Source organism: Gallus gallus, chromosome 6, assembly GCF_016699485.2.
Source record: "Gallus gallus isolate bGalGal1 chromosome 6, bGalGal1.mat.broiler.GRCg7b, whole genome shotgun sequence".
Lineage (NCBI taxonomy): Eukaryota > Metazoa > Chordata > Aves > Galliformes > Phasianidae > Gallus > Gallus gallus.
This window is the reverse complement of record NC_052537.1, coordinates 17,203,787-17,220,937: the sequence shown is the minus strand read 5'-3', so window position 1 is coordinate 17,220,937 and position 17,151 is coordinate 17,203,787. Positions and strand designations below refer to the sequence as shown.

General features: G+C 48.4%; 2 protein-coding genes across 61 annotated transcripts in view; both read right to left on the bottom strand.

Moving 5' to 3' along the window:
- Nucleotides 1-10,632, bottom strand: part of PDLIM1 (PDZ and LIM domain 1) — a 40,038-nt gene extending 29,406 nt beyond the window's left edge. For 7 of the 11 annotated variants that reach the window (XM_004942091.5, XM_025151869.3, XM_040702796.2 and 4 more), the window contains exon 1: nucleotides 8,041-10,632. In XM_004942091.5, the coding sequence (XP_004942148.1) occupies nucleotides 8,041-8,175 (135 nt within the window). In that variant the 5' untranslated portion in view covers nucleotides 8,176-10,632. Of the gene's footprint in view, nucleotides 1-7,641; nucleotides 7,800-8,040 lie in introns of those variants that run through there. The other 4 variants (XM_426503.8, XM_040702795.2, XM_040702799.2 and 1 more) reach the window with 1 other exon arrangement.
- SORBS1 (sorbin and SH3 domain containing 1) overlaps nucleotides 9,987-17,151 on the bottom strand; it is a 163,458-nt gene continuing 156,293 nt past the window's right edge. For 35 of the 50 annotated variants that reach the window (XM_046943041.1, XM_046943034.1, XM_046943040.1 and 32 more), the window contains 4 exons: nucleotides 15,093-15,152; nucleotides 14,285-14,475; nucleotides 12,933-13,045; nucleotides 9,987-12,143 (listed from right to left, as the gene is read on the bottom strand). In XM_046943041.1, coding sequence (XP_046798997.1) covers nucleotides 12,076-12,143; nucleotides 12,933-13,045; nucleotides 14,285-14,475; nucleotides 15,093-15,152 — 432 coding nt within the window. In that variant the 3' untranslated portion in view covers nucleotides 9,987-12,075. The remainder of the gene's footprint in view (nucleotides 12,144-12,932; nucleotides 13,046-14,284; nucleotides 14,476-15,092; nucleotides 15,153-17,151) is intronic. The other 15 variants (XM_040702734.2, XM_040702768.2, XM_046943062.1 and 12 more) reach the window with 2 other exon arrangements.

Sequence of the window (17,151 nt, the reverse complement as noted above, 5' to 3'; positions counted from 1 at the left end):
TGACCCATAGGATCAGCCAATCCTGCTGCCACCCCTTGGTAGCCATTGCCTCTAGAATATCTTCGTGTAAAACTTGTGACAGGGGCAGCCAGCAGACACGAAGAAATCTTGAGCACCAGAAGGGGCCCACAGTCCTACAGGACTTGGGAGCTGCTGTCCCCAGACCCCCGGGAACAGCATTATACCTGATGAAACATGAAGGAGACATACTGTGGGTACTGCCCTGGGTGCTGTGCCTTAACCCTAAGCCCTGGATTTCTCAGTGTGTTTACCTCCTCTGTCGATAGAGATGGGACAGCGGCACATTACTCAGCCCTGGGAGGAGCTCAGAGCGCAGCACACCATCAGTGATTCATTTTTGATCAGACAGGATTGCCAAGTGGTGAAGAATTACAGTGGATTAACACCACCACTGGAACGCTGCCGGAGGTCAGCCGTATGGTTTGCATTTAAAGCCTGACAGTCTATGCAGCATTTGGCAGGCCACTAGAAATGATCCTGTACCACAAACAGCAGCTGAGCCCAAGCAACCAGACACTAAGATACAGAAATCTCCCAGAGAAACCCCTGGATCCGCTAGGATGAAAGTGTGGTGTCCGCAGGGACATCTCAGCACTTTGCCCACTGTGCTTGTGGAGTCACGTTCCCCTCCTGTGTCCACACTGGAGGAATTTGAAATATGAGTGCTGTTTTCAGCCAGATAAGAGCCACCAGCAGCACAAGAGCAATTACACCCAGCAGGTACCTTGCAGACCTCTCCCCTAAGGGAAGGCCACAAGGATGCACAGTAATGAAGAAGATAAGCAAATCTGCCAAAAGGAAACTCGCCTAAAAAGCCAGCTCCTTCAGTTCTTGACATAACTTGCCCTGAATTGTAACCTTCCAGAAAGCATTTCCCTGCAACATCCAGCTCATGCTCTGCCAGCATCACTCATAGCAAACATGTCTGCACAGAGCCCAGTACCACACGGAACCCATCCCCCAGCCCTTTAGGATGATTAATGCTACTAATGATGTTGCCTTCCCCCTCACAGTAGAGTCTAGGCTCATCTCAGTGCTATCACTGCTGCTTTTGAGATATGTTCATCTACCAGGTAAGTCGGGAAAGCAGAAAGCGTTCCTGTTTTCTGCTTCTATCTGTGTGACACCCCTCCCACTCCACGACAGCAGATGGGGTTGCTCAGAGCACTGGAAGATATTGGCCAGTTTACACAATCCCATGAGAAGGACTCCTAAAATTAACAGCCTACAGGCTCACAAGCAGCCCACAGATTGCAGACCACCTGGAGAACCTAGGGGCTGGGAGGCAGCAGCTGGCACACAGCTGTATGCAGCTGCACTGCTGTATGGGAGGGCAAAGAGGGCTGGAAGGAGCACAACTTGCAAGCACAAGTTTTGTCTTGTGCGAAGGCAGAGCCTCCTGCCTCATTCCAAGGCAGCTCCTAACCAGCTTGGGCTTCTCACACTTCATCAAGCAGCCTGTGGCAGAGTGGCTGCATGGCATCAGGACACTACGGCCGAATGAACAGCATTGCACATCCTGTAACATCACACCCTTAGGCTCCTTCTGGAAACAAGCCGTGCCCTACCTCCTGGTGTTTGCTCCGAGGCAATTGTGTGAGCCTTCACCATTAGGTCATTTCACTGCTGAACAGACAATGCTGAGGCATGTTGAGCAGAACTGTTTGATAGTGTATCCAAAACAGCTCCCAAAGCTGTTGTAGGTGTTGCTCAAAGAGTCAACAAGGAAGCTCTGGCTGGCTGGTGCAGGTATCAGGCCTGGATTCATCTGTGCAAGTGAAGCTGTCTATGTTGAGCAGCTGCCACTAGGAAACACAAGTTCAGATATGTGAACATGCCCTGTGTGTAGGAACAGAACTCCAGCAGCTAGGCCAGGAAGCAACTGCAGCTTCCACATCTCCACCTGAGCAGGTGGGAAAAGGCGGGAGATCGCAATGGATCTGCCTGCCCCACGTTACCTGGGCCACCACAGACACCCAGACACAGCCAGAGCACCAACCCAAGTCCCTGCCACCAGCTCAGTAAAAGTTAGAATAAGCTCAGATACGTGGGTCAGCTTAGGGAAGAAGTAAATGAACCCCACAATTTCACTGATGCAAAAGCTCAGTGTGGTGGATAACATCTAAGATTGTAACGGATGTACAGCCAGGCCTCTCTTTTTACAAAGATCCTGCACACTCAGGTTTGGTGGGTCTAAAAGAAAAACCTACATAATTTTGTCATACAACAAGGTGAAGATCAATGTTCACATGCACCACCTGGCCGTGCTCTGCCTTCCCTGCACACGCACTTTGGGCTCTGCCTTGCCAGTACCACTGGGAGTTTGCCAAGTTCCAGGTTTCTCACCACAGGTGGTTTGCCTGCTGTTGTTCCCCTGCACTGGAGCCCAGCAGCCAACAAAGGACTTGTTAAGCTCTAACCTTGTGTATTTGGGCAAGTGCATTTACACACTAGAAAATGCTTTGATTTAGCAGAGAATGAGATGTAGTTGGCTGCTTACCCAGCCCCAGGCCTTCTTTATAAAACTTCTGCCTGTCCCAACGCTAACCAAACAGAACCACACTTTACGTCTGCTGCAATTAACTCTGTACATGCTCTCCAGCAAGATTTGTGATTCCTTTGCAGAGACATACGGCATCTCTTCTGCCTGTGCAGATGAGGATCCAAGAGACACCAGTGGGAACAATAAGGGAAGCTGCTGCCCACAGAAAACGAGGGATAGAAAAGGTGGGAAGCATTTAAATGAAGAGCAGCATAATACAGCTCCCCGTGAGTCGAGACATACAGGCAGGTATGTCTGCCCCAGTCCCTATCCATTCAGGAGCTCCCGCAGCCCTCTGCAGTTCCTCACAGACCCCACAGCCTCTGACACCACCCGGCACTCCACACCTAGACACACACACACCTCAAGAAGTGATGAAGAGATAAGAAAACAAGAAAATTAAGAATAACAGTGTGGGAAGAGATCTGGATAAACAGCACCTATCTGAGCTTGAGAGGAAAACCCAGCTGTGCCTCCGCCGGACCGTACAGACATGCAGCAACATACTTATAAGGCCACCGGCGACAACGAGACATCCCTGACGATCGGTTTAATCCTCCCCACCCACACACTGCTGTTTTACCATGAGTAATGCACTCAGTGCCAGAGTACTATGCTAAGCAGCCACGGCTTCTCCCAGAGAAAGCATGCAGCTGGGTCAGCAGAGATCAGAGGCTATGAGAAAATGCAAGCAGGCACGTTCCCCATCCCTGTTTGCTGGGGAGTGCAGGCAGGTTCTTCACAAGAAGATCTGGGAGATTCCCTCCTCCAAGCTGTAACTGCTCCATGCACTGCTGCAGCGAGATGCTGCCCAGCCTGGAGCTCACCCAGAGGATTAACAGCAGGAGAACTCAGACACCATGTGGAGAGGGCTGACCTGAGCAAGGCAACACGAGATGCCGGTCAGACTCCCAACAGCGCACAGGAGTAACGCTGGAGGCTGTGCATTCTTACAATTCACTTTGTAACCTGCCTCACATCAAAATACAGATGCACAGAAGTATAAAGTTTTCTAACAAGGCCTCAAAAGCATTACATAAGCTGCTCATGAGCAGAGCATTCCCTGATGGTTTATTTCATCCTCTAAATAAAACAACATGTGAAATCAGCAACCATCTCAGATACTGTGTCACAGTCCAGAACAGCATCAATTGTTTATGCAGTTAAGGCCTCTCTTAATTTCCCGTTTATACTGCAAGAAAAAAAAACTTCCCTGTTTATACTAACAAAAAAAATAAATCCATTTGCTTCAGTGCTTTTGATATAGCACCCTTCAAACCTGAAGTATTTTACAAACTCTGTCCAGGGTGCCCACACAACCCAACAGACATCCCTGCCTTGGTTCCAAAGGGTAGGAGAACAGGTCAGGAACCAACAGACCTCCATTTCCATGCTATATATGAATTAAAATAGAAGCAGCTCCCAGCACCGAGAGCTGCACTGGTGACTCCATAGGGCTGAGCTTGGTACAGCTGCTCCAGCCCACACTGGTGGGTGAAAGCTGCATCCCTAGCAGCCATTACTGAAACCACCTGGGCCACCTCCACCTGGGCAGGCCTGCAGACACAGTGCAGACTGGTGAAAGGACAAGGAGACAGCTCTTGCTGCAATGTATTGCATGAGGCTCTGGGCATTCCTGCCAGGTGCTCTGTGTGTCCTCAGCCTCTGGCAGGTGACTGTTGGGCCCTAAGTAGCAAAAAGGGGAAGGCAACATTCCCCCTTTGCACTGCCTCCCAGTGCAAAGGCAGCTAAGGGAACACCAAGATATGCACTGGGCAGATTACACACACACGTACCACAGCAGCCCAGGTTTTGCTGTAGTTTTGCTCCCAAAACCCTTACACGTTCCTGAGAATCCTACTCAGTCAGCCATGCATCCACTCCAGCAGGGTGCTCCAGGCATCACCAAGGCCAGTGCTTGGCATCATGAATTAGGCCTACCCACATCTCTTTGCCCAGGTTTTGGGCCAGCACTGCTCCCCCAGAGCATGACAGCTGAGATGTACCATCCCCATGCCTGTCCCACAGGTGGCTCTGTAGGGGATACCTGGTCACCACCGTGGCCCAGGGCTGCTCCACCACACCTCAGCCAGGCCAGGTCCTTTTGGAGCAATAGTGCCAGCCAGCATCAAACCCACCTGGCAGCTTCTCAGCCCAGGACATTCAGCCCTATGTTTGGATCACTGAGACCAGTTTTGGCACCGTCTGTCTTTAAACCACTTTTAAAGTGGGAAAATGTTCAGTTTCATACCAAAACGTAGACACAGAAGTGCCCTGACTTTGGCCAGTGTCAGAGATTATGATAGACACCGCTCCATAATGGGGCTAGGGACTTCTTGGCCTAACAAAACGCCTAACGCAACTCCCCTTCAGCTGTATTTTGGGCCAGGCATTCAAGATCAACACACCACTAGCACACAACATAAATTCAGCTCAAGAGCAGGGTTTATGGGACAGTGCCATGTATATATTCAACTGGAAACAGAAATCCACTGTGTTTATCAAAATAAAATGCAAACTAACAGGAAAAAGCTCGTATTACCTGAAGGACAGAGGGGGATGGGCTCGGTTAACCATGTTGCTTTATCACACGTCTCCCCATACAGCACATTTCTTGCTTCCCCCACCAGCCCTGCTGGTCTCACAGGAATTTAACTGGGAAACACCCTGTACAGCTTCACCATCACCACCATCCTGCAGTGCATCCATCCACGGCTCAGATGGGATTTGGGAAAAGTTCTGCCTCACTGACTCACTGCCTGGTGTCATCCAAAGGCACATGAAGACAAAGGTCTTCCCTACTCCTGTAAGGGCATCCAGCAAGCACTGGCTTAGGGGTCAGGAATAAAGACAGTAACAAAACGTCCACCAAAACCCTACAGTGTTTAAAAGAAACAGAGACATCTGTAAAGCATCCCTCTGGAAGGGATGGGGGCTCTATGAGCAAGTCTCACGCAGAACACTTGTGAGAGCAAGCACGGGGATTTCACAGGTCCAGCACAACCCCAGACCCAGGAGTGTGTGCATAAGAAGATGCTGCGATGCACCTGAGCCTAAAGCAACTCTGAACACATGGCTCAAGTGGAAGGGGGTTAGAGCAGCAACAAGAGACAAGAAAAGAGCAGCTGTGGAGATATCATTGTTTCATCTGCTAGCGTCATCATACACAGACATCAGTGCCACATGGCCACTGCCAGCCAGGGGCTGATGGGCAGAGCAGGCTGCTCTGCTGGCTCCACACCCACCACACCACTGCTCCTCATCCTCCTCAGCTCTAGGATTGTGTCATCGAGCTTGCTTTTACACCCCAAACAGCCCTGCCTCCCTCCCACCAGGGGGAGGGAAAGAAGGCCTGACAGCAGCCAGTGGTGGAGAAGACAAGACAGCAGCAAGGCACTGAGGTATGACAGAGACGGGGGCCATAAATACCAAGACAAGCAGAATAGCTCACCGTGGGCATGACACTGCCTGAGGCAAAACCTAAGCTCCTGACAGGCAACACAGCCTGTATATAGGCACCTTGCTTCAAAGAGTGGTGCAGGGCACCCAGCTCAGGTCTGTGACCAGAAGGACCAGTAGAAAGACTGATGGCTTGAAAGCCTGGAGGGTGAATTAAAAGCATCAGAGGAACAACCAATTGCCAGCATTTTCATCACCAAAACCAGAGAGGCTATTTTATTACATTTCAACCTCCAGGGTCACAGCTGGTTTCTCCCAAGACAGATTTTGGCCACTTGGCTGATCTACATCCCTTGGTATGCAACCACAAGCACTGACAAAGACAGCCACGGAGAAGAGGTGGGACAGTGAGGTAGGGCTGCAGACATACTTCTGCCTGACAGTCCCACTGGAAGGAAACGGCAACAATTACCAAAACAATGCAGTAAATATCACTTCCCTTACGCTAAAGCTACTTTCATGTCCAGAAAAAAAAAAAAAGCTTTACAAGAATGTGGCGTTATTATTGCAATTGAAGGAGATTAGAGACAAAATTAACAACAGCCCCCCTCCTGTGAATCTGACAGCACAGCCGTCCCCAGAGCCCTGTGGCATGCAGGGACACAGCAGGACCGGCAGCAAAGAGCCCAGGATGGGGGGCATTTAGAAAACAAATAATACATTTTGCCGCCCTGTTTCTCCAGGAGGGGTTCACAGAACACAGCAGCCTGGTCCCACTGCCTTCAGGGCTAGATGGGCCCTCGGCAGCCTGAGCTAGTGCATGATCTAGTGGTTGGCAACCCCACCCATGGGGGACTGTTAGGAATGGGTGGTCTTTGAGGTCCCAAACCATTCTACGAGTCTACGAAGTCCCACAGGCCCCACCTAAGAAAGGGTTGTGGGATGTCAGATGTACTTGAGATGAGATTAACATGGCATTGGATGGGGACCAGTGGGCAGCCCAGACGGATGCTGAGCTGCACACCTCTCACCAAGTGATGGGAGGCTGGGAGCTCTTCATCCCACACAGGAGGAGACGTGCACGAACGCCCTGCTTCTTGGAAGTGCCTGATGGCAGCACGGGGCAGGGCACGGTGACGTCTGTGTGCAGGTGGGTACCGGGACAGAGGGAGCGAGGCCACAGCCCAGCCCTGGCGCTTAGCTAGCAAACACTGGAGTAAGGATAGGCAAATTAAATTACGCCAGTGTAATCGCTTGGATGCAAGGCTTTAGCCGTCGTTTCCTAACTCATTTTTCCTTAAGTAGGGGTAAGAAGGGCTTAAAGCAGAAGCAGGGAGAGGCACTTAACAGAGGTTAATATGGCTTCGGTAAACAAAGGATTTTCTCTCTATACATGGCAAGTAGAAGCGGACGCGTGTCCCACATCAGCGCGGCACGCTCGGTCCCGCGGCGTGGGCTGCGGTGCCCCGATCCCTCGGGGTAAGCGCGGCACCAGGCAAACACACCTGGCCGCAGGACCAACTCTACCCCGTGCCAGCAGCCACCTGCCGGCCCCAGCTCGACTCCCACGGACGCACCGCCGCTCCACTCCGCGCCGAGCCGTGCCCTCCGGCAGAGCGCACAGCTCCCGGGCAGCCTCGGCGCACAACACCGCCCGCCTCGGCCCCGCGCAGACCTACCCGTGAGATGGTGAGGGGCTGCTCGAAGTCCCGGCCGCCCACCAGGCGGAAGCCCCAGGGCCCGGGGCCCGTCAGCACGATGCGGTGCGTTCCCATGTGCGCGGCTACACCTCGTGGCACGCCCGGCAGCACCGGCTCCGCTCGGCACGGCTCTGCTCGGCTCAGCACAGCTCGGCACGGCCCGCCCCCGGCCCCTCCCCGGGCTGCCCGCCCCACAGGGCTGCCTGTACGGCCCCGGGAGGAGGACTGCGCCCCGCTCTGCCCCAGAGGCGGGGCGGCATCGCTGGCTGGGCTTCACCGGCGGTAAAAGTCTGGGAGAGAAAAAAAAAAAAAAAAAAAAAAAAAAAAAAAAAAAAGCAAAAGCCATCCCGCCATAATTTAAAGTGAGATTCTTCCTACCGCATTTTGCAGGGCTGAGCACGTTGCCGGGCGGTTTCGGGCTGTAGAAGCGCTGCCCTCCGAGCACAGCACAGACGGTCCCGTACAGCGGGGCGGCACCACCGGGGCACAGCTTCGGGCAGCGCGGCTGTTCATGCAGAAGCCAACAGTAGCGATGAGGAGAGATGACCCTACAGGACCACTGGGAGCTGCTGTGTGCGGGTGCGCCCTGGGGAGAAGATCACCTTCTCCCCAATTTATCTCTGATTCGTCATCGCAAAATTCTGCTTTTTTCAGCAGCCAAAGAAAGCATTCTTCCTACCAGCCAGTAGCGAGGCTGAGGTAGATCACACAGGTGCTGCTTATTTCGCTGCTGGGCACAGCTGAGAAGGGTCTGTCCCCTTTCTGTGAACACCTGCCCTTCAGCCATGTGAATCACTCACACCCCCTCAGCCTTCCCCATGCCCAGCAGACCTTCAGCCTCTTCTCACAAGACGTGCTCCAGTCCCTGGTCACCTCTGTAGCCTTCACTGAACTCTCTCCAGTGATTCCATGTCTCTCAAGTAGATTGGGATGGAGGGGGACACCAGTAAATACAGAGATCTGGAAGCCTTTCAGCGGCTGTAGATGTCTCCTTGTGCCCAGGAACACAGGTGTACTCCCCCTCAGCTCTTTTATGTCTTGCTGAAGACAGCTGCTGCAAACAAACCAGGATATCGTTTCCCTCTCAGCAAACGATGGAGCTTTCTGCCTGCTCTCTTCACTGGGGCCAGCTTAATACCACAGAGCACGGTGGGGTGCTCTAAGGATTAAGTCCTTTGTGCAGGTCACAAATGGGAGCTGGCGACTTGGGGCCCTCTCTCCCACCTGCGGCAGTGGTTTCCCCACAGAGTCCCAGCCATGCCCTCACGGAGGTGTAGTGAGGAGGGCAAACTGTTACAGCCAGGTTGCTTGCCCACCCCAGGCACAGCAAAGCAAGGGCTGGGATGGTGGGAGCTGCAGCACAGTGATGGGCAGCTGCACTTCTGCTTTTTCTGCATGGTAGCCTACAAAACTGAAAGATATTCCCAGCCCTGCTGAGAACAGCCTTCCTTCACTCTGCTCTGCAGGGATGGGTCGTTTCTGTGAGACGCAACCCAGAAGTCCCAGCCAGCTGTTCTATCAGAGGGCTGGGAGCTGTGGTATGTGCACTACAACTTTGCCTTCAGTTAGTGTTGTGGTCAGAGCTGCCTGGGTAGAGTGCAACTATTTGGCAACCTGAGGGGCTGCAGTGTGACACCATCCTTTGGTGGGGTCTGCGTGGGTGTGAGTCTCCCAGCCCTGCTTCCCTGAGCAACCAAGCACAGCACACGTCAGGTTTAGGCTGCACACAAAACCAGGGCAGTAGGATGAGGCTGGAGGACAAGCATTCACAGGGAGTTAATATCCTGGAGAGCAATCACCCCATTAAAGATGCCAGTTATTGACTTTTGGGCTTCGAGTCCCCTTCATACTACAGAACTACCACAAGGGCAGCAATGGGCACCAGAGGTCAATAACTGAACGCAGAGGACACAGCTGCCACCTGTCAACCTAAGAGAGGGCCAGGGGGTAAAACCACTGGCAAAGGCACCTATAACTTCCATAGGCACAGGGGCAGAGAAGGATCTGAACACTATGAAGTTTCTGCATCGTTTTACCTTTGCAAAACAGTGGGCTCAGGTGTGCTACTGAGCTGCCAGTTCTGCACCCTGACCTCATGTTATTGAGGGATCTGGGTGTAAAATCCTTTTTTCCTCTGCATTTACACCTTATTTTCTTCAAGGAAGAGCCACAGTCTGCCTGGCTTATAAGAGAGCCCTGGTGAGGTAAAGCCAAGGTGAGAGCAGGATCTGGAAGCACAGGATGGCAGATGTCTACAGCTCAGAATGGCCACAGCCACTGAGAGCCACAGAGAGCACTGGTACAAACGTGCATTGCTACAGGAATAGCAGGAACAGGCTTTATTTAATAATGTGTACAACAAACACAACAGTAATTCAATACTTCCATTTATTAATTGCCAAATAGTAATCCACTGCAATAAGGAAAAAAAAATCAACACAAAAATAAGTTGTGATCTGTGTGTGTGTGTGTGTGTGTGTGTGTGTAACTTACAATGGCAAGAGCGAGAACAGAAAATAAACCTTTAAATGAGTAGGTTATATACAGTCAGTATTATTGTGTTACTTTGCTGGAGAGATTAATTTGGTGCTATCCAATCCTAGCAACAGGCCTACGTATTGCTGCGAATAACTGGAAGAAACAACCAAAGCAGAAAAAAAACATAAATAAGATGCAGGATTAATGGTATCTCCTATTGAAAAGAGACAGTGGTGCTTTGTGTCATATCTGAAACTCTTTCATGGTGGATATTTTGTGCTAAAACTCTTTATATGAACACACACGGAATTCCATCGTTTAAATAAAAGTGGAATAAAATCCCAACCTCTGACAACTGCCTTTCTTTTTCTCCCTTCACTCAATGCGTTTAAATTATTTTTCTATACAAGGTAAGTACATTGTCTGTACAAAGTTAAATATACATATTTACAGTCAAACTTCTGAGACACTGAGTCTTCTCCTCCGCAGACCGAGGCGGAAGACAAGCCTACTTGATTTCAAACCCAGGAGCATGGCTAGTTTATCAAAACATATTGCAAGTCGTGCTAACAGTTAGTTGTAGTTACTCTTAATAAATCTGTATAAAAGCATCAGCATAAAAATAGGCATTTTATATTATTAAATACGGCTTATGACAAAATAGCAATCTAACCTTTTGCTATTTGTATGGTAACTGTAGGAAGCAGAGTCTGATAGAACCGGTTTTGTTTATACTTCTTAATAACAAAATGTCTATCAAAAGAGTATTCGAAGTGGATTTACAGGCAAGCCACATTTTTTTCTCAAAGAAATACAAATCTCTACGACTGGTAATAACTGCTGGAAACACGCTTTCCAAACCAAGCAGACTTCTCTGTTGGACTAAGGGCCAGCCAAAATGCAGGTGTTTATTGGATCTACCATTCTACATTGTAAGAACAACAAAAAAAAAAGGCACCTTCGATGGCATGCTGCTCAGACTTATCAGAGCCTCTGACATTTAATTATGGGAGAGAATATATGAGAGAGCCTTCATCCCAAAGAGAATGCTTCAAATCCTTTGGGGCCAACAAGGGGGAGCAGAGAAAGTGAACAGCCGTAGGACTCATAAACAGGATTTGCTCTCATGGATGTTCGGTTTATTGGTTTTATTCTTTGTGCAGATAAATGTCAAAGCCAGGTTGATTTCTCTTTAAAAAAACCTTACTCCGTTCGTTTTGCTGCACACCGTACACTCACACACACACACACACACCCTGCACGAAAGAAAAAAACCTTGCAGAAGTGGGTAATGTATTAGGAAAGGGTTTGGGCTTTTTGCACGTCTGCAGTACATTTTGGCTGACCTCTCTGGATTAAACTACCGGTCCCAAACTCCTTCTTGACAGAGTTCTGCAGTTTAACCACACTGGCTGTCCTCTGCCCGTGAGGGGTCTTAAGGTGCGTGGCATGAAGGAAGGGAGTTCTATGGGAGTGGAAGGCAGAGCACGGTAAGTCTTCAAGCAAGGCAGGAAGCCTGGCCTCCCTGACCTCACCAGTGAAAGGAGCAGCTGCAAGGCCACGTACTTTCTGAAAGCACTATCATATCTTAACACACAAACAAAACCTATACCTTTTGCTTCCCTGAAGCCTTCTCAGAAGTAAAGTACTCCATACGAATTAAGGTTATCACCAGAACTCTTGCTGGGGAGGGGAGAGGAATACATAAAGGCAGCACTGTAAACTAGAAACTGTCTCTTCTTCAGCAAACAAATCATACCCTGAATCAGTGGAAGCAGGGCTACACATTCAACTCAATACTGTACCACATAACCACATCCTCCTAACACTTTTCATCTCTTGTCTATTACATTCATAAATTGTCTCTTTCTTCATCATTTAAAAACACCATCTGAAAAAAAACTCCATCTCTGTCACTGTGGGATTACTGTTACTTTACAGGTACAGAAGCTTCACGTAGTTGCCTGGGAAGGTGCCGAATTGCCTTGTTCTCCTGGACGTACCTATAGCAAAATACAACACAAGGAAGCCAGAGTGAGATGGAGCCATGCAAGGAAAGCTCAGGGGTTTAAAAGGTTGAGATGGCAGCCCCTTCTCTGCTTGCATTCATTGTTTTGTAAAAATAGATAGGAGTCCTGGTCAAAGAGCCTTTTGGTATAGAAGAGATCAGAACTAATCTGCTAATAACCGTCTTTGCTTTTAACAATGAAGAATGTGCTGGTGATAGCTCCTGGGCCTATAAGCTAGGAGCCAAACTTGGATCACTTCAAATGAGCTCAGCTTCCTTAAGAACCAAGGACAAGCCTAGATTTGCAATGTTGAGACGCGCTGTCCAGACTTACATTATTTGAAACTACAGGGTTAGATTTAGCTAAACAAACATGTAGAGTCGAGGCTGGATTTCTAGGGACTACAACTCCAACACAAGTGCTCCCTCTGCCCCCTACCTGCCACCTTTTGTAACTTGTCATGACTCCCCTGGAAAAGACATAGAAACCCACTCTCCCTTGGCTCTCTCTGTTTCTCTGCTGTGTGAGCAAGGAGGATCAGAAGGTATGGAAATTAAAAGAAAAAAAATTGAAAACCTAGATGTCTAGAAAGGAAAACAAAGCTCCACCACCCTGCACCCTAATTTTAATGTTCTCAGTAGAAGATGAGAAATCATCAAAAAAGTTGAGTTGTTTTTTCCTACTCTGTTTCAATCCTGCAAATGAAAGCAGCTTCTAGATGCTCTGCAAAAATGCTCATCTGCATCTCAAAGGGTCGGGCTGCCTGGCAAACCTCACACTCACCCACAAACCAGCCATCATCACATTTCTCCATGACATCGACAATATCACCATCCCTCAGTTCCAGCTCATCGTCATTCTGAGGAGTGTAGCTGTATAGAGCTTGGTAGCTAACTCTAGAATAGAAGAATACCACACGTTAGTCACTGGATTTTGTTCGATGTAATCTGGACCTGTATACCCCATTTGAAAGGTGAAACCCACTCACATTAAATTGGCTTTATCACAATTATCACAAAGCTATAGCAGGAATCAGCGTCACACCTGCACTGCATAGGATGCGCAGAGCACTTTTGTTTCCCTATTTCTATGTAGACCGTAGAGTATAATGACCGCAGCCTTTCTAACATCTAGAGCCTTGCTACACCTAGAGACCAGACATCCTACGAATACAAGCCAAAACCTGAATACACTCATTACTTGTCTAAATGAGACTTCAGTTCCCTTGCCCAGGCACACAGGTAGGGCCATGAACTGCCAAATGGCAGAGTGAGGGACTTGAGAAAAAGATACTGCCTTGCTTAGTGCACTAAGGTTGGATAAATTCTGGGTGAGGAGGCACAAAGTTTAAGACTGAATCCTGCCCTGAGATAACTATTGCTCCAGAGGCACTCTGTAATTATCTGAAAGGAATCTTATGAAGTGGAAGAAATCTCTGGGCAAGTCTGGATCCACTGGCGGTGGGGAGTGAAAATAGAGAGGATGCAAGAGTTTCCATTCTGCATAAAGACTGGGTAAAGCAAAGGCTCCTTTTAGAAGCCAACTGTCACTGAACCCCAGTGAACAGTGCAGGCTCCTATTCTCAAAACCGACAGTGAAATGCCCTGCCGAGATTAACGGCAGCTCCAGGTTTAAACCCAACACAGAGCTCTTCAGATCTCAGTCTGGCTCTCTCATATCATTCAGCCACTAATTCTTTCCCGGACTTGGCCAACAATGCACAAAGTGACTGAATCTTGGGACTGCTCACTATGCCATGAGAAGCTAAGAACAGGGGTGAACATACTGACCCATGCCATATAAGCCAGGTGTAGTTAGTGCATGTTAATTCACCTCCAGCTTCAGATACAAAGACACTGAAACAATCTCCATAAGCAGCATGACTGAAATGCCCAAAGGAGACCCAGTCTTGGAGCATAAGGTCATTGCTCCACGTGCTATACAGACACAAAGGTCCCAGTTTTAGACTTCTCACCATCATGAGGCTATTTTTATTCTTCAAAGAAAAGCACTAAGCAGTCACTTTTCCATAAGGTGAATTCAACTCCTGACATGCTGAAGCTTTCACACCTCCCCATCCTCACCACCAGTATGAGTCAAAGTCCCTGGAAGAGATGGGAGCCAAAAGGACTTACATGTCTCGTGGCGTTTGACTTCTGTCAGGGCTGGCTCCTTGCTGCTGTGCTTGAGGTTGCTGAGAAATGATGAGAGATGGTTTATGGTCATTAGAGGTCACCTTGTTGCGAGAGTCAAGAGGCTGAGAAATAGTACTGCAGTAATGAACAGACTTTTCTGCAATGTTTATGATCTCATTGCAAACAGCTTCCTGCGTGGTAGGCAGCATTGACATCCAAGAACACCCAAAGAACAGTCAACAAGGGGGGAGGGAGGGGAAAATACAGACAGGAAGAGATGGGACATTCCAGATGCAGTACATAAGTCCAGTAAAAAAAAAAGAGTTGTAGATCCAGGTAAACATCCAGGTAGTGAAGTGCAGAAGGGATCCAGGTGTAAGCATGGAAAAACAGGCGAGATACAGAAGAATTTGGTATTTAGTTTGAAGATTTGTAACAAATATATAGACATATATTTTAAAAAGCAGCAGCATAAGAGGTTGCAATTAGTTCTGCAGTGGTACTACTACAAATGCGATGAAGTCAGTTCAAGAATGCAAGGTGGGCTGCTCCATTCATGCATTTGGCTTCATTTAGCTTATACCCAGGGACCGGCAGCACAATCAGCCCAAATCCCCATTGATTATGGCAGTTTTTCTAAGTGCTACATTCCCTTCTTCTATTGCAAACAAAACAACATATGTAAATAGGTAAGTATATACCTATTTCTCACCTAAAAATGGTGCTGATATTTTATAATCTACTGAGATGTCCCTGTCTTGGTGAAGAAAGGCTAGGACTACACATCTGATTGAAACAGTAGCCTTACCACATAGCTCTTTTCAGACTCTGTGAGATCTGGTCCAGCTCTCAATGAATGGAGGGAAGGCTGTGTGATCACCAAGCAGATGATAAGGAAGACATTTTAGCAGATGTTATACTGGTCAGAATTTAAAAAAAAATAAAAAATGGTGTGCAGACAACAAAAGAAAATGAACAACTCTTCCCCTCCCCATCCCAACACCACTCTTTTTGGACAACAAGATCTTTCATTTAACCAAGACATTAGGGCTACAGTAATGCAACTGCACTGCAGCGCACAGTATGCCGCAAAGAGAGGGACAGCAAAACAGAAGCTTGGAGCACAGAGTCAAAGGATGAGCTGCAAGATTATGGACACAGCTACAACCAGAACTGATACATAGCATCACATTGCATTCCTGTGGTTGGGAGGGGGGAGGACAAGGACAGAAATACATACTTGAGGGCATGTAACCCACTGAGAGGAATCTGTTGCTGTTTTTAGCAAAGTCCTTGGCGACTCTGACACGGGAGAGAACAGTAATTTGCTTGCTTCTTAAAAAAAGACCAGCTCAGGTCCTCAGGAGGCACAATGCAGTGTAGCCCCATCAAAATCACTCTAGTTTGTACCCCACGAGGATCTGAGCCGCCCCGTTAATTCCCAAAACAAAGCAGAGTTTCAGGTCAGAGGGTGCTGACTGAAAGCCTAGCTCCAAACACCATCTATGAAGCTTCTGGACTACTTTTCTCCCCAGTCAGTCCTCTTCACAGGAACTCCCATGTCCCAGGTCACACAGGTATCCAGAACCTGGTTTTGCATGTTTCTGCACATTCAAACACAAGTAGAATGCTGTGTGCATGCTCTAGCGAATGACATGCCTGAATGAGTGCAGTTCTGATAATCCAAGCAGTACTGATTAGCACACTGGAACAGGTAAGATACAGAGCACTGCCATCCTCTGTGATAATCCAATACAGTATTCATCCCAAACTCCAAATGCCTCCATTTTTACGCTTTCCCATCCTCTTCATTTATTTCATCAGTGCCCTTCAGTCATTCTGCTCAAAGACGTGGCTGCACCACTAGCTTAGGAAAAGGCTTGTGAGCTCATGTCATCCTGAGGCAGAGCAGAAGCAAATGAGAGAGATGTTTGACACCTTCAGCCCAAGTATGCTCAAGGAGTCCGGAGAAGCATAGGGTGATGAGCGGTATTTCCTGTTCTCAAAGCTCCTCTGAACCACCTCTTGGACCTCTGGGACTGTGCTCATCACTGTATTAAAGAGAACTGACTCTCTTCTCAAGGACTGTGATCCACATTGCCAATCCAACCCCACAACTCCTCCTCCTTTGTCAGTCGTGCTGTCTTGGGCTGGGATTTGGGTTCACTGCCCTAAGACACAATGCTCCATAACTATTTGCATTTTCACAGAGAGAAAATAAAATGTAATTTGGATGGGCTAACTGGGGAGGAATTTGCCTTCAAAGCATTTACTGTGGGGCCTGAAATCATGGCAGAATATACAGAAGTCATTCCTGTCTGCCCATCATCAGTCCTGAAAGGCTAACAGAATAATTACAAGTTTAAAATTACTATTTTGCAGAGCAACTGGATACAGTGCATCAAATCTGATGAGATCAGAGCTAACCCAGGTGGTGAAGAATCTGGAAAAAAACGATTTCCATCTTGAGGTGAGACACAGCTGTAAGAATGACTTCTTTTTAATTAAAGAAAGTGCTTCTTTGCTCCTTACTAATAAATTGACTGCTGCAATTGCTCCGTGAGCGCCTAAGACCATGTGGTCCATTTCTCATTGATTATTTGCGACCTCCCAGACCAGCTTTTCTCTTAAAAGCATTATTAATTCTGAATTAAATTAGTTATTTGAGAGCTAAAGAAATTAGCACTACCTCTCAACGCTCCACAATCCATCAGCACCACTCAGCTCCTACCCTCTCGGTCACACTAAGTGCTTTGCTAAGACTTAAGCGTTTCTGCCTCCATCCTATGCAAACAAGTGGTACAGCCAGTTCCAAAGCACAGCTGGCCACTGTTTCCACCTTGTACAGAGTTTGAGGACCGATCTAA